The following is a 16,249-nucleotide window of genomic DNA, read 5'->3' on the forward strand; positions in this document are numbered from 1 at the left end:
TCCATAATTGGGGCTACAATGGCACTGAAATTCCAGATGAATGTAAAATGAGGCAAGACCATGAAAGCTACAAACCTAGGTCAAGGTCTTTGGAATTAGCCAATCAACTACACTTTTTACCCTCTCCGGATCAGCTTCTATGTTTGTGAAGACACAATAAAGCCAAGGAAGTTAACCTTGAGCAGCATAAAGGAACACTTCTTCAAGTTGTTGTACAGCTTTTCTACCCGTAATATTCTCATAACATGACTCAGATGCTCCAAGTGTTCATTTTGTATTTTGTTGTATATTAGTATGTCATTAAAGTATACTACGAGAAATTTACTGATTAAGAGTCGGAGTATATGTGTCATCACCCTCATAAAAGTGCTAAGTGCATTGGTGAGTCCAAACGACATGACTTTCCATTCATAAAGTCCCTCTTTGGCCTTGAAGGTTGTCTTCCATTCATCCCTCAGACGGATTCGAATTTGATGATAGCCATTACATAAATCAATCTTTGAGAATATAGAGGCTTATGTTAATGTGTCAAGCATATCATCCAAACGAGAAATGGGAAATATGTACTTTACCGTGATTTTATTAATAGTACGACTGTCAATGCACATACGCTATGATCCGTCTTTCTTTGCCGTCAATAGGGGTGACACTACATATGGACTCATGCTTTTAACCAAAAACCCTTTCTTTAACAAGTCATCCACTTGTCTCTTAAGTTCTGCATGCTCTATAGGACTGAGACGTAAGTGGGCAAATTAGAGACTACTGATCCAGGCACAAAGTCAATGTCATGTTGAATATCCCTTATAGGTGGTAGTTCATCAGGCAATTCTTTTGGCACCAAATCTAAAAAATCAGCTAGTAATTATTTAATTTATGGGAGATGCTTTACCTCTTTCACCAATTCAGCCTTTTTAGTCACAAGGGCTAAGATTAGTCCGATTTCTTCACTAGTAGTTAAGAACTCTCTATGGGGCAGCACACATAGCTTATTGTCCACCTTGGCCTTCTTGCTGAACTTGTCATTGGAGGGTGGCTTCTTTTATCCAGTAGTGACTTTGGAAGGGATTGTTGCTATCTTCTTTAGGACATATTGACTTCTTACTTAGGTGGCCCTTAACTTGTCATTCACTTGTGGTATGTTGAGTGAATTTAAAATGAAAGATTTACTTTTATGATCGAAGAAGCATTGGTTCTTAGTACATCCAACTAACACATTGTTGTCATAGAGCCAAGGCCTTCCAAGTAATACGTCGGTGAGTACCATGGGAATGACATCACACCATACGTTCTTTTTATACTCTGCAACTTTCAATGGTACAGAACAACGTTGAGTGACATTCATAGTGTTGTTATAAGGTTGTGGATGAGGCTCTGTCTTGAGCTTTCTTTCTATCACAAAAGCTTGAGAGATGACGTTCACACAACTCCCGCTGTCCACAATAACTTGAGCCTTGTTAGGTCCACTAGACATCAAAGTGTAGAAGATATTGTTCGTTCTCCAATCTTCTTCTTTAGTTTCAACCACCAAGATTCGTGCCACCACATTAACATAAGCATAGGGATCATCATCCTCTGGTACGATGCCATCATCAGGTTCATCTTCCATTCCTTCCACAACATTGATAATCCAATCATCATCTTGAGGTTCATGACTTATAGATCAGTGTTAGACTCAATAGCACTGATGATGGAGTTGGATCGTCCACGCTTGGGGCAAAATTTTTCCATATGACCAGTTCTTTCACAACTGTAGCACGTTGTAGATCCATTCTCTTGCCCCCCCCCCCAATTGGAGCCTTACCCTTATCCTGTGTATCAAAGGGAGTTCAGGTAGGGTATCCACTAGGTTTTGTTGGTGCTACTAGTCGTCTGTTGTCCATGGGTTGGCTGTACCACCTGGAGGATGATTTGATCAAATCTTCAGTCTCTAATGCCTTATCGAAACAGGTATTTAAGGATGGTAACTCAATCACTCCAAGCTTATCATGAATGTCATGTCTCAATCTCAATTTGAAATAGGATATGAGTAATTCTCCTTCTTCTTTGTGGGCACCTATTCGTGAAAGTAACTCATTGAAGTGATTAATGTACTCTTCTACAGTCATAGTACTTTGTCTGAGGGTATTCAGCATGTCATAAAGTCGATGCTTGTAAGTTGGTGGTAGGAACTTGTTATTGAGGATAAACTTTAAGTTTTCCCAACTGTGAGGCATATCACGGCTGAGTATGAGGTTGACTTCTTCAGTATACCACTGGTCCTTAGCTCCACCAGTCAGCTTAGTAAGAACTAATTGGACTTTTCTTTCTTCAAGCATACGGTACCACCGGAAGTAGTCATTAAAAGAATTCACCCAATCTTGGTAATAGACAGGATCATGTCTTCTATTGTACTCTTTCAATTCCAGCTTGACCTTATATGTATCATTAGGCAAATAAAGATGATTGTCATATTCATCATACTCTTCATTCTAAGCTAGTACATTCTTTTCGAGGTTGCATGGTGACTCTTCTAGGAACATTACCAGTGTAATTGACAGTAGGATGAACATTAGTTAGTGTAACAGTTAATTAGGTGTTAGAGTGAACAGTCGTACTCTCTTTTAGATCAATCATTTATCGGTCATATTTATCCATCCTTGTAGATAAGTCTTGGATCACTTTCATCACATCTTGAAGAGTGGGTTGAGGTTCTTCTGATTGAACCATAGCTCTGATACCACTTAATACAGGAGTGGGTAACAAATAACTAACTCCCATAATGATAATGCCAAGCACACAAGTAACTTTTCCACAATAGCTTTTAGAGTATTTGATAAAAAAAAAACCAAAAGAATAACAAAGCAACAACCAGCAGCAGTACCCAAAAGTATAACTTGAAAACAGTAGCAAAACCCGACCCAAAACTAACCCAAAAGAGAGGAGAGAGAAACCTACGATTGGGAGAGAGAGAGAGAGAGAGAGGTGTGGCTGGCTGTGTATAGCTCCAATTGAGTTGTACTCTTGGTCGAATGATGGTCCCTGGGTGGCAACAATAACCTGTAAACTTGAATGGATTCTACCTGTGGATGATAGAGATCCGAGAGTTCTTGATTCCAGGCCTAGGAGAGAGAAACTGAGGGATTTTTCAAGAAGAACAGCAGAAGACTTCAGATGGCTTGTAGGAGAGGACCGAATGGTTCTCAAATGATGCCAAACCAATCCCTTGAAGACTGAATAAAACTGACCTTGATCGAATGCCCTTTTGGAAATTGATTAAAAAATAAGACAAGAATTCTCTGCTGGTCGATCATGATTTCTGGGAGCTTCTGGGCAGAATTAATAGAGTAGCAGTAGCAGCAATAACAGAGTTCTAATGGTGACTAAATGCAAGAATAACAGAACAAAAACACAAAGAGAAAGTGGGGGAGGAGTGGCTATCTCGGCCAGGGCTTCTCACCCACAGCTATCTCAGCTATTCTAATAATTTGACTGCAATATTCTTTATTCAAATCTGAAAATAATTGTACAATAAGCTCCCCTATTTAAAGAGGGCAGGACATTCCTAATTACCGTCATAATAAGATTAGGACTAAACCTATGTGGAGAAATAGAATCCTAAACAAACCACTACCCATTAAGGGGACATAATCGATGGGCCCAATGGGCCTTATTTCTAAAAATGACTTAGCCACTCAAGTGGTCTAAGTGGGGGTCGATTGGGTCTTCCTGGCTGGACCCTTCTTCCTCTCATATCTTCTTCCATAATGTGCATCTACATCAGTAGCGGCCACTCGACCAGGTAGCATTCCTCTTCTCGAAGAATATATAATAGTGGGTGGGGGTTCGGTGAGCAACGGCATAGGGAGGCCCCAATGAGCTACAATAAAAAGATAACCATGAACCATTCGGCGCCCTTATCATTAATCCAAACGAACTCAGCCCCGGTCCAGCATTCCTACAAGCTACGTTGTAATTGACTTGAGAAACTAAACCAAAACTGAAAAATATAAACTTTAAACCCAGCAATGGAAGTATGGAACCCAAGTCAGTGAGGAAAGCTGAGACTAAGAAGCAACATATGCAACTATTACCTGATCCATAACTTTAGAAATGGTGAGTATAAAACAACTTTGTTGTCATCCTTACCAAAATTATCCAACTTAAGCATCCTTGGTTCTAAATAGCTAAACATTTAAGCGTTCTAAAACATGTGGAATACCAATTTTATTATTTGTGGTATATGAGAAACATACAAATATTACTAGCATAGAGTCTATTGGAGGCCAAGGATTTATGTAGCCGACTAGCTGAGATTCTCCTAACTTGATGGATTGTATCTCGTTTTTCTTACTCTCCTCATTTTCTGTTTAGACTCTTTTTACCGTTACTTTGTGTGCATGGATCCATGTAGCCGACCCAATTAACTTGGGATAAAACTGAGTTTGTTGTTATTTGTTGCTGAGTAACATACAAAGTTACGTCTCATTTGATATGATAGAACGCAGCAAACGTGGGCCAAGGTTTCTAAATTTTTAATAATTGAATAGTTGGGGGACTTTGCCGATTACTGTGAAATTGAAATCCATTACCATTCGCCGGAGGCAACAATATATCAAAGGATAAATCCACAACATTCCACAAGAATTAATCTGGCAGATTTTTGGTTCCAGGAAGCACTTTGGAAGTGGAATTGCATTTAGTAATTCTAAATTTATTTTGTGTTCCCACGGAACGAACTGGTTCAAAAAATGCTTGGGGGCAAAAATAAGAAAAAAAAAATATCATTAATTTTCTGTTCTAAAAACAGATTTAAAGAACCAATCCAAACCCAAATTCGGTGCGAGCCAACATTTCTTGTGAGCCTCCTGATGATGATGACTGGAGATTCTCAATATCACATTAGTATCAGATTACATATTTTAATTAGAAAATACAGGACAAGATTACACACATGAACCCAATTTTTTTTTTTTTTTCCCTCAAAAGAAAAACTAATTTTTGGAGGTTAAAGATTACACTGTAGTCAATAAAAATACATAAAGGGACAACAACATAAAAAGCTCACAACTCAGGAACACCCAAAACATCTTCTTACAGAGCTAACAGATTGTTCAAAGAAACCCGGTGGCGTAGGGGATGGCTCTGGTTCCACCTTTTTGGGAGGAAGATGTCTGAAGAAGGCTTTTACTGCTCCTTCCACTCCATCCTCAGTTTCCATAGCCTTCGCCAGTTCAACAGCAGACTGCTTCACCTGCATTGATTGTTTAGAAGTCCATAAGAAATTTCTCCCTTCCATATAGGAATATCCAATGCTTCTCAGGGATAAAGGATCCACTAATAGTATCAACAACATTTGAGTGTAGGTCAAGGACTTCTATCCAATGGCCAACCAAAATTGGTTCTCCAGAGCTAAATATAAGACTTATAATTGCAACCATATTTTCTCTTTTAGTGCCACACATTGAATGTTCAATTTATTACTTCACGCTATATGCCAGTTATTTCATTGATTTTGATATTCTCTCCAATGAACTGAGCTAAGACGCCGAGATATAGATGAAAGATACTTGAAACAGGATAAGTCCCAGATATAAGATACATGGTAGTATCATGGTCAATAACTTGATTACAGTTTTCTCTACTTTTTTCTTTCATTTTTTCTTAGGCTATGCATCCTGTTCCTGTATTTTCTTATTTGCAAATTTATGGTACCTCCTAATCTTTGCAGACACAAAGCACGCAGATCCACAAGGTCGACCCACCTAATGTAGTTTTGGTAAAGCTTAGTAGATTTGTATACTATACATAATTTTGTATTCATTTATGAATGTCTCCAATAACACATCGCAAAACAAGATTTGAGATAGTTTGGACCAATGTTTTGTTAGTAACAAATTATGGCATATTGATGGGTCATACATGCTTATTATTTCAACAAAGCTGAATCAAGGTTCAATGTAGTTGAACAACAAGAGTGACCAAGTATGGATTGAAAACCGTGCAGCCTCAGAAAATGCTAACAAACCATTTGATCTTTCTCTAGAAAGAATCGTCTTGAATATTCGGAAAAAAAAAATCCTACCACGCTGAGCTTAATTATTACCTTGGGGTCTAGCATGTAATTAATTGCATCAACCAACTTATTAAGTGAGAACTCATCAACTGGTATAGGAGCAGGACCTACTCCTCTAGCATGCACTCGATCACCCCAGAAAGGTTGGTCACCAAAGAAAGGTACAACAGTGGTTGGACACTACAAATCAGTAAAATCACACAATCAGTCACCAAAGCAATAACGTGAAATAAAAGCATTCAACAAGAAATAAATACAAAAGTTACCGCAGCTTTAAGGCCAGCAGCTGTTGTTCCCGCACCCCCATGATGAACCTGAAAGCGAAGGGCAGAACAATACCACCTCACAGTTACAAACCAAAAGGGAAATCAGAGAGTAAAATAGACATGTGGAATTTTTTGAATATGAAACAATTAACGTGAAAAACTTGCGGTGAGGTTGAATATTCCATGGGGTTAACAACTATTTCCAGCACACACAAAATTATTATCATAAAACTAAGAAAGCATATGGACATCAAAGACAGTAACCTCATTCATGTCATCATGATCTCTTCAAGCATTAGTTTGTGTTGTGAATCTTGTGATGTATTTTTGTTTCATGGTTTGGGTTCACAGAGTATTCATGTAATCAATTACACCATCTAATGGTCTTTCTACAACGAATCAGCTACCAAGTATTGTTACAGGAAGAGGAACAGACATAGGAAATGAATTTGAGAATAAACACAACAACCAATCAAAGCATTTTAACTTCATTTATCATGACTATGAAACCAAATCTGGAGCTATGATGCAGACAGATACATTCTGGAATCAGTTTTCCCAGTAGGAATGCTATTCCAATGATCAAGCAAAGCCAACTATCGTGTAAAACAAGTTACAGTAAGTAGTTCACATTGGCTGGAAGTAAGCCCAAACAGTTTAAGACAATTTGAAGTCACTACAGAGTTCACATGTTGCCTCTCTTTTCTTTGATAATGTCTCCTTTTCTTGGGTTTTATTTAACTATAGCAATGTTAAGAGAACAGGTATTATTCATAGAAGGAAGTAACGCAACCCCAGATCACAAAATCCTGCTTTTGGGTCGCGATGGGCCCACCAAAGTGAAAGAAATTCATAATAATGTGAGCAGTAGCAAATCCGGAGATTCTGTGAATGTTCAGAAGCTTTTAGTAAAGCAGAAAAAGCACAAGGACCAGTTGGTAAATATATTTAGAAGAGAATAGCTTTTATGCAATTTTAAAACATACGCAAATAAGAAGATTTATGTCCATCCTTACAAATAAAAAAGTTACTCATCTATCGAGCTGAAACTTCAGGATATGAATCCTAACTTCCAGCCCTCTAAAACCCAACTGAACACCACCCAAAACATCAACTGAAGAATTAGCAGCAGAACTCTCAAAGTGTATCTGGAAGAAGGGAGGGACAAGATCTGTAATTTGACTTTAGAACTCCCAGGTCAGGAAAAAGTATCTCAGGACAAGACCCAAAGAATTTGATCCCAAAGTTTGGGACTGGAAGTACCACTAGAATAGAACAGGGAAAGAAGAAAAAAAGAAAAGGAAGAACAAAAGAATAGAAGGAGAGCAGAGGAAGAACTGCAGGAAATAGAAAAGAAAAAGAGAACAGCCAACCGACCTTGTCACACACGGACACCTCCACAACCGTGAAGAAGTAAACAAATTCAAATTTCCATTCGATCCTCTTAATTGCTTGTTTACGATATCATATTAAAGAAAATAAAGACTCCTTATAAATAAAAACCACTAAACATACTCTTCTCAAGCTACAAAGTTAAACAACTCAATCAAATCTCCTACATATATCCAACTATATAATAAAATTAAATAGATGAAATTATAAGAATAACCCAAATAAACAAATAAACTCCCTACCAACAGTTAGACCAAAAGCCTGGATAGGTTCTGGTTCATCTCAGTCTGGGTTTTTACATTGGATAATGCAGGTTCAGGCACGATAATGCTACTGCATCAGGAAGAGGAATTGACAATACAAGTAAAGCTTCATTGCTGTATGGCACCGCCAATGGCTTTAGAGTCTGACACCTTTAAAATAATAATATTATAATACTAATAGTTCAGGATAACAATCCTCAGTGAAATGGAATTAATGATTTATGGTATGGACAATAATTTTCCCTGGATAAGGTCAGACGTATTCTATCCAATTTTGTGAAAAATAAAGAAAAGAAAAGACAGGTAAAGCTTTTTCAGTACCCTAGTTCAACAACTATAAGTTTCTTTCTTTCTTTAAATCCTGCCTTGGTATTCTAATATTCCTAACAATAGAGCTCAATACTCTAACCTCATATTTCAGGACATCCAACTTCCACACTGGTGATTTCTGGCACAAGAATGTGAGAATTCTAAAGCACCAACCTTGCATCTCTTTTTTATCCAACTAGTATTAATGATAGGGAAGTATATTTTAGTTATGATTCTTCCGTATCATTCACATTCAGAATTAGCATATCTTAGAGAGTCCATGAGCCAAAATACAAGCATTGACTAGACACAATTCTGATATCCACATGACTATGAAGCAGACATGAATCAAACTACCAAAAAAAAAAAAAAACTAAACAAAACTCTAATATTCACATAGACTATAAAAAAATGATCTTCTAATGCAAATGATGCTTGAGTTCGAATTAAGCTTCAAGAGATGGCAATAAATAATCATATCTTACCACTGCTTTGCACCTTAAAAATAGCCAGTCATGAGGGCAGTTGTCCAGTAGATACACAAAATCAGGTGGTTCTGCCACTAGGGGAAAAAAATCCAGGTAAACAAATACAACATGCTTCCACAAGCTGAGAATAAAAGAAAATCCATGAATTGTTACAAGAGTAGAGTTAGTCTATGGTTTGAATTGGGTCAGCAACAAGAGCTAGATACTTACAGTCTCCAAGACCACCCCACCCTTTGTTAATGATGCCTCTCTGTCCAGTCGTTTTCAGTGCCTCCACAATTATTTGCGTCATTTTCTCAGGTTCTTCAACAGGCTGTTGCGAACTCACAAAGTCAAAAATAGAATTACTAATGACAATACTCTGCCAAGAAAGAGTTGTGAATTCACAAAGTTAAAAATAGAAGCACAAAAGAGGACTCTACTAAAAAAGAGCACATCATATCTCAAGAGTGCTGTAACATTGTGTAGTCAAGATACGAACACATGAACAAAGATGAATGTAGTATTTCAGTAGTCATATAACATATGATATCACATGGAAAGAATATTTTGAGTGCAACTCCAATGACATTACAGAACCCTAACCCTTTATGCACCCATCATATTTAATAAACTAAGCTTCTTTACAACTGACAAATTGTGTTCTTTTTCCCTGGTGATGCAAGCTCTAGAGCTGTTTGCCCTCCAATAGGCTTTATCCGAGTCATACTTAGGACAAGACAAGACTATGTATGTCATTCCTCACAACTTCTCCTATGGTCAAGTAGGCCTGCCCCTGCCTCTTTTAGCTCATTCAATTGAATCAGATCGCTCTTCCTTACTGGAGCATCCCTAGACTTCTGTTGGACATGACCATACCACCTCAAACGACTTTCTTGGAGCTCGCCATTGTTTAGGGCCAATCCCAAATCAGCTCTAATATGATCATTCTTTTAAGTGTGAGGAATTGCACTTGAAACTCAAGAAACTAAAGATCCGATGACCAGAATGGGCAGATGTTGCTAGATAATTATTAAATTAAGGGCAAGGGGTCTCTGTCGCATGGCCCCTGCACCAGCTCGAGAGCCAATGAGAGCACACAAAAGAGCATCAACATGGAAGGCATTTTTATTTCACAAGGAGCGGGGTGATAATTCACATGTTCCTGTTTTTGGGCATTCTTTTTCCCATAGATACACCTGAGGTACCCTCAGTTTTTGAAAAGTGACATTTGGGGTACCCTAAGTTTGAAAGGTGACATTGGGGTGCCTTGCTGGGTCAGTACAACTCCAAAATGAACAAATTTCCAAGTTTTCCCCTTTCAGACCTACTCCCACCCCTGACCCTAACTTTACCTCTAATTCCACTTCCAACTGTGACCCCAACCACCACCACCACATCACCCTTGCAACACCGAACTCGATCTCCCTCGAACTTGATGATAATTAATCTTACCATCCCATCCTTTCCAGCACTGAAAGTTGGCACCAAGTGGTGGTGGATGTAAAGATTTGAGAACAAGAATCAAAGGAGAAGAAATAAGAGAGAGACAAAGAGATTGGTGTAACGTGGGAGTCACAACCGTGTAGTTGGGATTTTCCCAACTTTCCCTTTCATTCAATATATAGACTACCTATTACATAGTCATAACCCAAATAGAAAGTAGAATACATAATCAAAACAGGAAACTAACTCTAACTTAGTTAACTACAATCCTAAATCTAATAGGACACAAAGATATATCAAATATAATTGGTACGGAGGTCTATGGTCACCCATAGCCCTCCAACCGACACATGCTCTCATATACTCTAACACTCCCCCTCAAGCTGGAGTATACACATAGCAACAGAAAGCTCCAGCTTGGATCAATAAGAACTCCAACGAGCACAGAAAGAACTCCAATCAACCATTATAAAGCCATCAACAACTCCAAAAGCAACAAAAGTCCTTCCCAAAGAAGGAACTCTATTACCATCGAAAGCCCTTCCAAATAAGGCATTACAACAACAAAAGACCTTCCCAACGAAGGTGCTCCAACATAAACTGTAGCTCTCAATAGCTACAATAAAAGCACTCACGAGATTCAAACAGAGATCTCCCCTAACAAACGTCTAACAGAATGTTCCACAAATAACTAGGCAGCATCCGGTCGATGAGGACCAAACAACATCAGGTTGTTGAATATACCAAACAGCATCAGGTCGCTAAATATACCATCTTCAAAAGATAAAATAGTTGTTGAGGACACACATGAGCATAAATGTCTTCAAACGAAATAATTTTGAGCAAACATTGAGCAGTTAATTTGAATCTCCCCCTCACGTGTAGCAGTACGCAAGGATAAAATATTTTTCAATAAGCACCATCACAAGAATCTAATAACCAAGAGCACCACAACAAAATAATTTCCAATCTCCCCCTGATGGTAGTAAATTTGAACAAATAAATCCAATTACCACACATACAAGTATCATTTTCCCAAAAAAGTGCAAATTCCAAATTGAGGAGATCCAAAGCCCACCAAAATCAATAATTTGACACATATTTTTCCAATGGCAATTATGTAATTACTTCATATAATCCTCAATTGATGCGGAACACCGGGTCAAAATACTCAACTGGGTTTGATATGGACCCACTTCAAACAATAGAACTCAATTAATCCAAAGTTGATGGCAATTTTGCAATTAATCCATCAATCCCAAATTGAAAGATTGGTAGGCAAGGACATAAGAGGGTTAATGGCAAAAAGGACATGTGATTAAATTCACAATCCAAGGCCAAAGAATAAACTGAGAATGAGAAGCAAAATAAGAACAAAAGAGAATTAGTGGTAAAGAAAAGGGTAAAATTGGAAATCAATAAAAATCAACCCACTTCAAATAACATGACCAGCAGCTATAATAAGATAAAAAGAAAAGACAAAAAAGGGTACTTTTGAAACTTACAAAATATAGGGATAGAAATAACCCTATAAGACATGGGGCATGGGACATAGTAAAATAGTTGACATGGGGAACATTGATGACATGTGAGGTAATAATGTTGTCATTACTATAAAGGACAAAGTCACCATTCGCCACATGACTTCACTTTCCCTTTCTCATTCTGATTGATATGTAGGGGAACTGTTTTTTTCCTCACCAAACCAGCAAACAAATAACCAGAAACCAGGAAAGTCAAGAGCTCGATAACCATGGGATTGGAGTTATCCAAACTCCGATTGACTCCATCGACCACCATGAACCAGAAGCAACCTGTAACTTGCAAGACGGAGGTGGCGGTAATCTAGGTGGAAGCTTGGAAGCAGCGACAAATCATTGCAGCAAATTGATAGCATAAAAAGAAACCCAGCAGCAAGAACAGAGAAGATGATGTAGTCTTCCTCAAGAAACCAGTGGAGGCAATCACTTGAATCGAACAAACCAAGAAATCCTACTTCTTCAATCCATGAATTGATGCAAAGAAAATTATCTTGCAAAGACCAGACAAGAGGAAGTTGAACAAAACAGAACAGAGGAGGGCAGCAACGATGGAGTCAATGGCAGAAATCAAAAAATCAAGAACACATCAGCAAGAGAATTTAAGGTTTCGCTTGGAGCGGTACACCAGACAAAGCAAGGGGACCCTAAACAGCAGGGAGGGTTCATCAACAGCTCCTTCGTCTTCACCTCGAAACTGTCTCTTGATTCAAGCCCATAAACCCACGAACCAGCAACCTGAGTGCTGAAATATACTCTCTTAAACAATACCCAGCAGTACTGTGAATACCCCAGTACCTTCGAACAACAGGGAAAGGGTTCAGCAACCTTTGACTCTAAAACAGAAACCTTCGACTCAGATGAAAGCCATAATGACTCCATCATCTCGTACCTCGAGACGAAACCAGCAGCAAAATACAGAAGCAACGAACATCATGGAAACCCTAGTTTTTCTTCTCTTTTGATGAACTAGGGTTTCACCATAAATCGGAGAACCTTGAAACGACTCTCAAACCGGCAATCACGGAGATAATCAACAAGCACTAGTAGTTTGGCTCTGATACCATGTAAAGATTTGAGAACAAGAATCAAAGAAGAAGAAATAAGAGAGAGAGACAAAGAGATTGGTATAGCTTGGGAGTCACAACCGTGTAGTTGGGATTTTCCCGACTCTATTACATAGTCATAACCCAAATAGAAAGTAGAATACATAATCAAAATAGGAAAAACTAACTCTAACTTAGTTAACAACTATCCTATATCCAATAGGACACTAACAAAGATAGATATATCAAATATAAACCCACGGTATGGAGGTCTATGGTCACCCACAGCCCTCCAACCGACACATGCTTTCATATACTTGACAGTTGAAACTACACAAGGGTTGTGTTGGCTTTTCATATGGATCTATAGGGATTGATATTCCATCAGCATTATAAGGGAGATTCAAGCTGTTACAGGCAATGCAGTTGAATGGGACTGATGAGCACATTTATGTGTGAAATCTAGGGTAGTAAATCATGCATTTTACATATTTAGAATGGAGCTACCTTGGGTTTTACTCTCTTTTTGCAGGTTTTATACTTTCAATGCCTTAAGGACTATCGGACGCTATATCTCCAATTTTACACGTAAAGAGGTCCTATTTCTTTTCATGGTTGCTAAGAGGATGAAATTCTGAGCAAGATGGACGTGTTCGATTAAAAGTACACATTCGTTTGGTCAACCGTACAAGTGATTATTCTTTTCAGGCAAGAAAAAGAATAATGGATCAGAACTGAACCGAGATGCAGAACCAGCCCGTCTGCAGTTGTCCCAAGGGTATAAGGAATATTCCAAATGCCAAGAAGGATCAATGGACCACATCCTTAAGTGATTGAAGATTCGTTTTTGGTAACAACAACTACCTAGCGTAGTTGGTGAGTTGTGGTGTGCAAAATCTCTTCCTTATTAGGAGGTCTCAAGTTCGAACCTCTTAGCTGCTATTTTGTTGAGGTTTTTTTTATAATATTTTCTCTCCTACTCATCACTCAAAGGAGGTCGGCCAAGATAGTTGTACGCAAGTTTGAAGAAGAGAGAGAAAATAAAGACAAAAAATAGGAAAGAAGAAAAAAAAAGAAAAGAAAAGACAAGGGCATGGATGGAATTTCCCATTTAAAATAGAATATTGTCCAAATCCAAGCAAGGAAAATCGGCCAAGGGGGGTTTCTTGTGCAAGAAGAGAGAAAAATAGAAAAAAGAGAAAAAATAGGGAAAAAAAGGCAAGAAAATCGTGGGAGATCTCTCCACACGTTTTCTCTCTTCTCTCTCCTCCACCTCACCACAAAATCGTCCAAGGGGATCCACCCTTGGACGTCCTTCTCTCTCTCCTATTCCCTATAAAAGGGAGTCCACAAAACTCTAAAAAATTGTCCCTCTCTTCCTCTCTAATTTTCTTCTAGAGTTTTTTTTGCTCTATCTCTTTCTCTAGTTTTCTCTTTCTCTATCTCTAGTTCTAGGTTTATGCTTTAAACACTTTTGTAAGTTCTTTTATTCAATTAATGCAAGCACATTTATTTTTTATTCAGTCTTTTATTTTTATTATTTAAGTAATTGAAGTTGTAATTTTCAAGTTCTAGTTCTAGGCTTAGTTCTAGGTGACAAGAACAAGCTATGAAGCATGTCTTTCAAGTAAATTTTTTTTTTCTTCAGATTTGTTCTCTAGTACTAGAAATTTCAGATTTGGTTTATTTTAGATCTGGTTTTTAGTACTGGTAGTATCTCAAATCGATCAAGTTTTCAATTCAATGGTTGAAGTTCATGTAAGTAGGCTCCCTCAGTAGTCTTCTCTCCCCCCTCTCATTCCCTCTTCTGACTACCCTTTCTTTCTTAATTTAGGATTTTAATTTCAGTCGTTACATTATTGCTATCCCTTTCCCCCAAGGTTCATGGCTAGTGTATGTGTCGGTTTTGCCCCTCCTAGCTATAGAACCATCAATTTATTGCTTTTATTTTAATTGTCTCCCTTTCCCTAAAGCCAAGTAGAGTAACCCTTGTAAGAGTGACTCTCTAGTCAAGTAGGGAAGCTCATATTATGATGCATCCCTCGGGCTAAGTAGAGAAAACTACTTGTGAGTCTCTCTCTAGCTTTCTCCCCTTTCTTCTACTTTATTTTTATTTCAACATTTTTTTTTTCTTCATTTATTATTATTATTTTTTGAAATTGAGTGGGTTGTTTATTTTCAGTTATTTATTTATTTAATTTTAATTGCGTGGCTTGTGTCTTTAAATTCTTAGATGACGAATGGTTAGGACGTTATTTTAGATACATATGTTTAGGACGATAATTAGAATTAGATCATAAACATTAATCGGTTCACTTTCGCATTATTAAAAGAAATAAAAAAATAAAGTGATTGCTCTCCCTGTGTTCGACCCGTAGCTACACTGATCCGTACGCTTGCAGTTACATTTAAAATCTCAAACAAGTTTTTGGCGCCGTTGCCGGGAAGACAGTTCCATGTTATTTTTCACTTTCTTTTGGTAAATCGGAGTGCTTTGTTTGCTTTGTTTTGTTTTTCCTTTTCTTTTATTGAATTCCTGAGAAGAACAACTTGCAATAATAGTTGTATCGGTGGAGGTCGCCATGCCTTACAGTATGACAAAGATAGGTTTCGCCCTGTAGCAGTACCTCAGGAACTAACCTGAGCAACCCCGGATCCCTGCCGGTAAGCTCTCAAAAAATAATCATTAAAAAATCATAAAAAAATTTTTGCTATCCATTCTTTTTGTGCTTATCTTTCTCTAGTTGTGGGTAGTTTTCTGTTACATGAGTGTTAGGTGGGTACGTAATACTAAGAATCGGTTAGAAAGAAGAGATCCAACAAGTAGTGACCCTATACGTTTGCTCTCTTTAAAACCCTTGAATATGGGAGACCAACAGTAAAACCCTTCACCTAAATCTCTGAAAGATAGGTTCTAACCTGCTAGAACAGCCCAACCTTCCTGCATAGTTCTACCACAAGCCCAGGGCAATAATTTTGAACTCAAATTTCAATACATCACTATGTTGCCCCACTTCCATGGGTTGACCTCTGAGGATGCATACCTATTTCTCAGGGAATTTGAAGAGGTATGTGTTCTAATTAAGATCCAACAGCTTTCTGATGATGCTGTTAAGCTTAGGTTTATCACTTTTGCATTGAAAGACCAGGCTAAGAAGTGGTTGTATGGGTTACCCACAAATTCCATAACCTCATGGGAACAGTTCATAGTTGTCTTCCTTAAGAAGTTTTTCCCAACTCACAAGACCAATAAGCTTAGAAGTGATATCTTTCAGTTTAGGCAAAAGCCTAGTGAGTCATTTTCCAAACTTATAGAGAGATTCAAGGATCTATTCCAAGAATGCCCTCACCATGGCCTAGACCTATGGCATTTATGTCAAACAATTTATGAGGGTATTGATTACCCAACTAAACAAATGATAGAGTCTATGTGCCCTGAGGGATTCACATCCTTTACAGATGAAGGA

General features: G+C 38.0%; 1 protein-coding gene and 1 non-coding gene across 3 annotated transcripts in view; both read right to left on the reverse strand.

The window, feature by feature from the left end:
- Positions 1-4,747: 4,747 nt before the first annotated feature.
- The window catches only part of LOC122059273 (sterol 3-beta-glucosyltransferase UGT80A2-like), a 65,616-nt gene continuing 54,114 nt past the window's right edge, over positions 4,748-16,249 (reverse strand). For both annotated transcript variants that reach the window (XM_042621976.1, XM_042621977.1), the window contains 5 exons: positions 8,984-9,086; positions 8,771-8,847; positions 6,322-6,369; positions 6,086-6,235; positions 4,748-5,233 (listed from right to left, as the gene is read on the reverse strand). In XM_042621976.1, the coding sequence (XP_042477910.1) occupies positions 5,051-5,233; positions 6,086-6,235; positions 6,322-6,369; positions 8,771-8,847; positions 8,984-9,086 (561 nt within the window). In that variant the 3' untranslated portion in view covers positions 4,748-5,050. The remainder of the gene's footprint in view (positions 5,234-6,085; positions 6,236-6,321; positions 6,370-8,770; positions 8,848-8,983; positions 9,087-16,249) is intronic.
- On the reverse strand, positions 16,034-16,140 carry LOC122060337. The gene has a single exon (XR_006134356.1). It is a non-coding gene; the product is annotated as a small nucleolar RNA R71 (small nucleolar RNA).

The sequence above is a fragment of the Macadamia integrifolia genome, chromosome 13 (genome assembly GCF_013358625.1).
Source record: "Macadamia integrifolia cultivar HAES 741 chromosome 13, SCU_Mint_v3, whole genome shotgun sequence".
Lineage (NCBI taxonomy): Eukaryota > Viridiplantae > Streptophyta > Magnoliopsida > Proteales > Proteaceae > Macadamia > Macadamia integrifolia.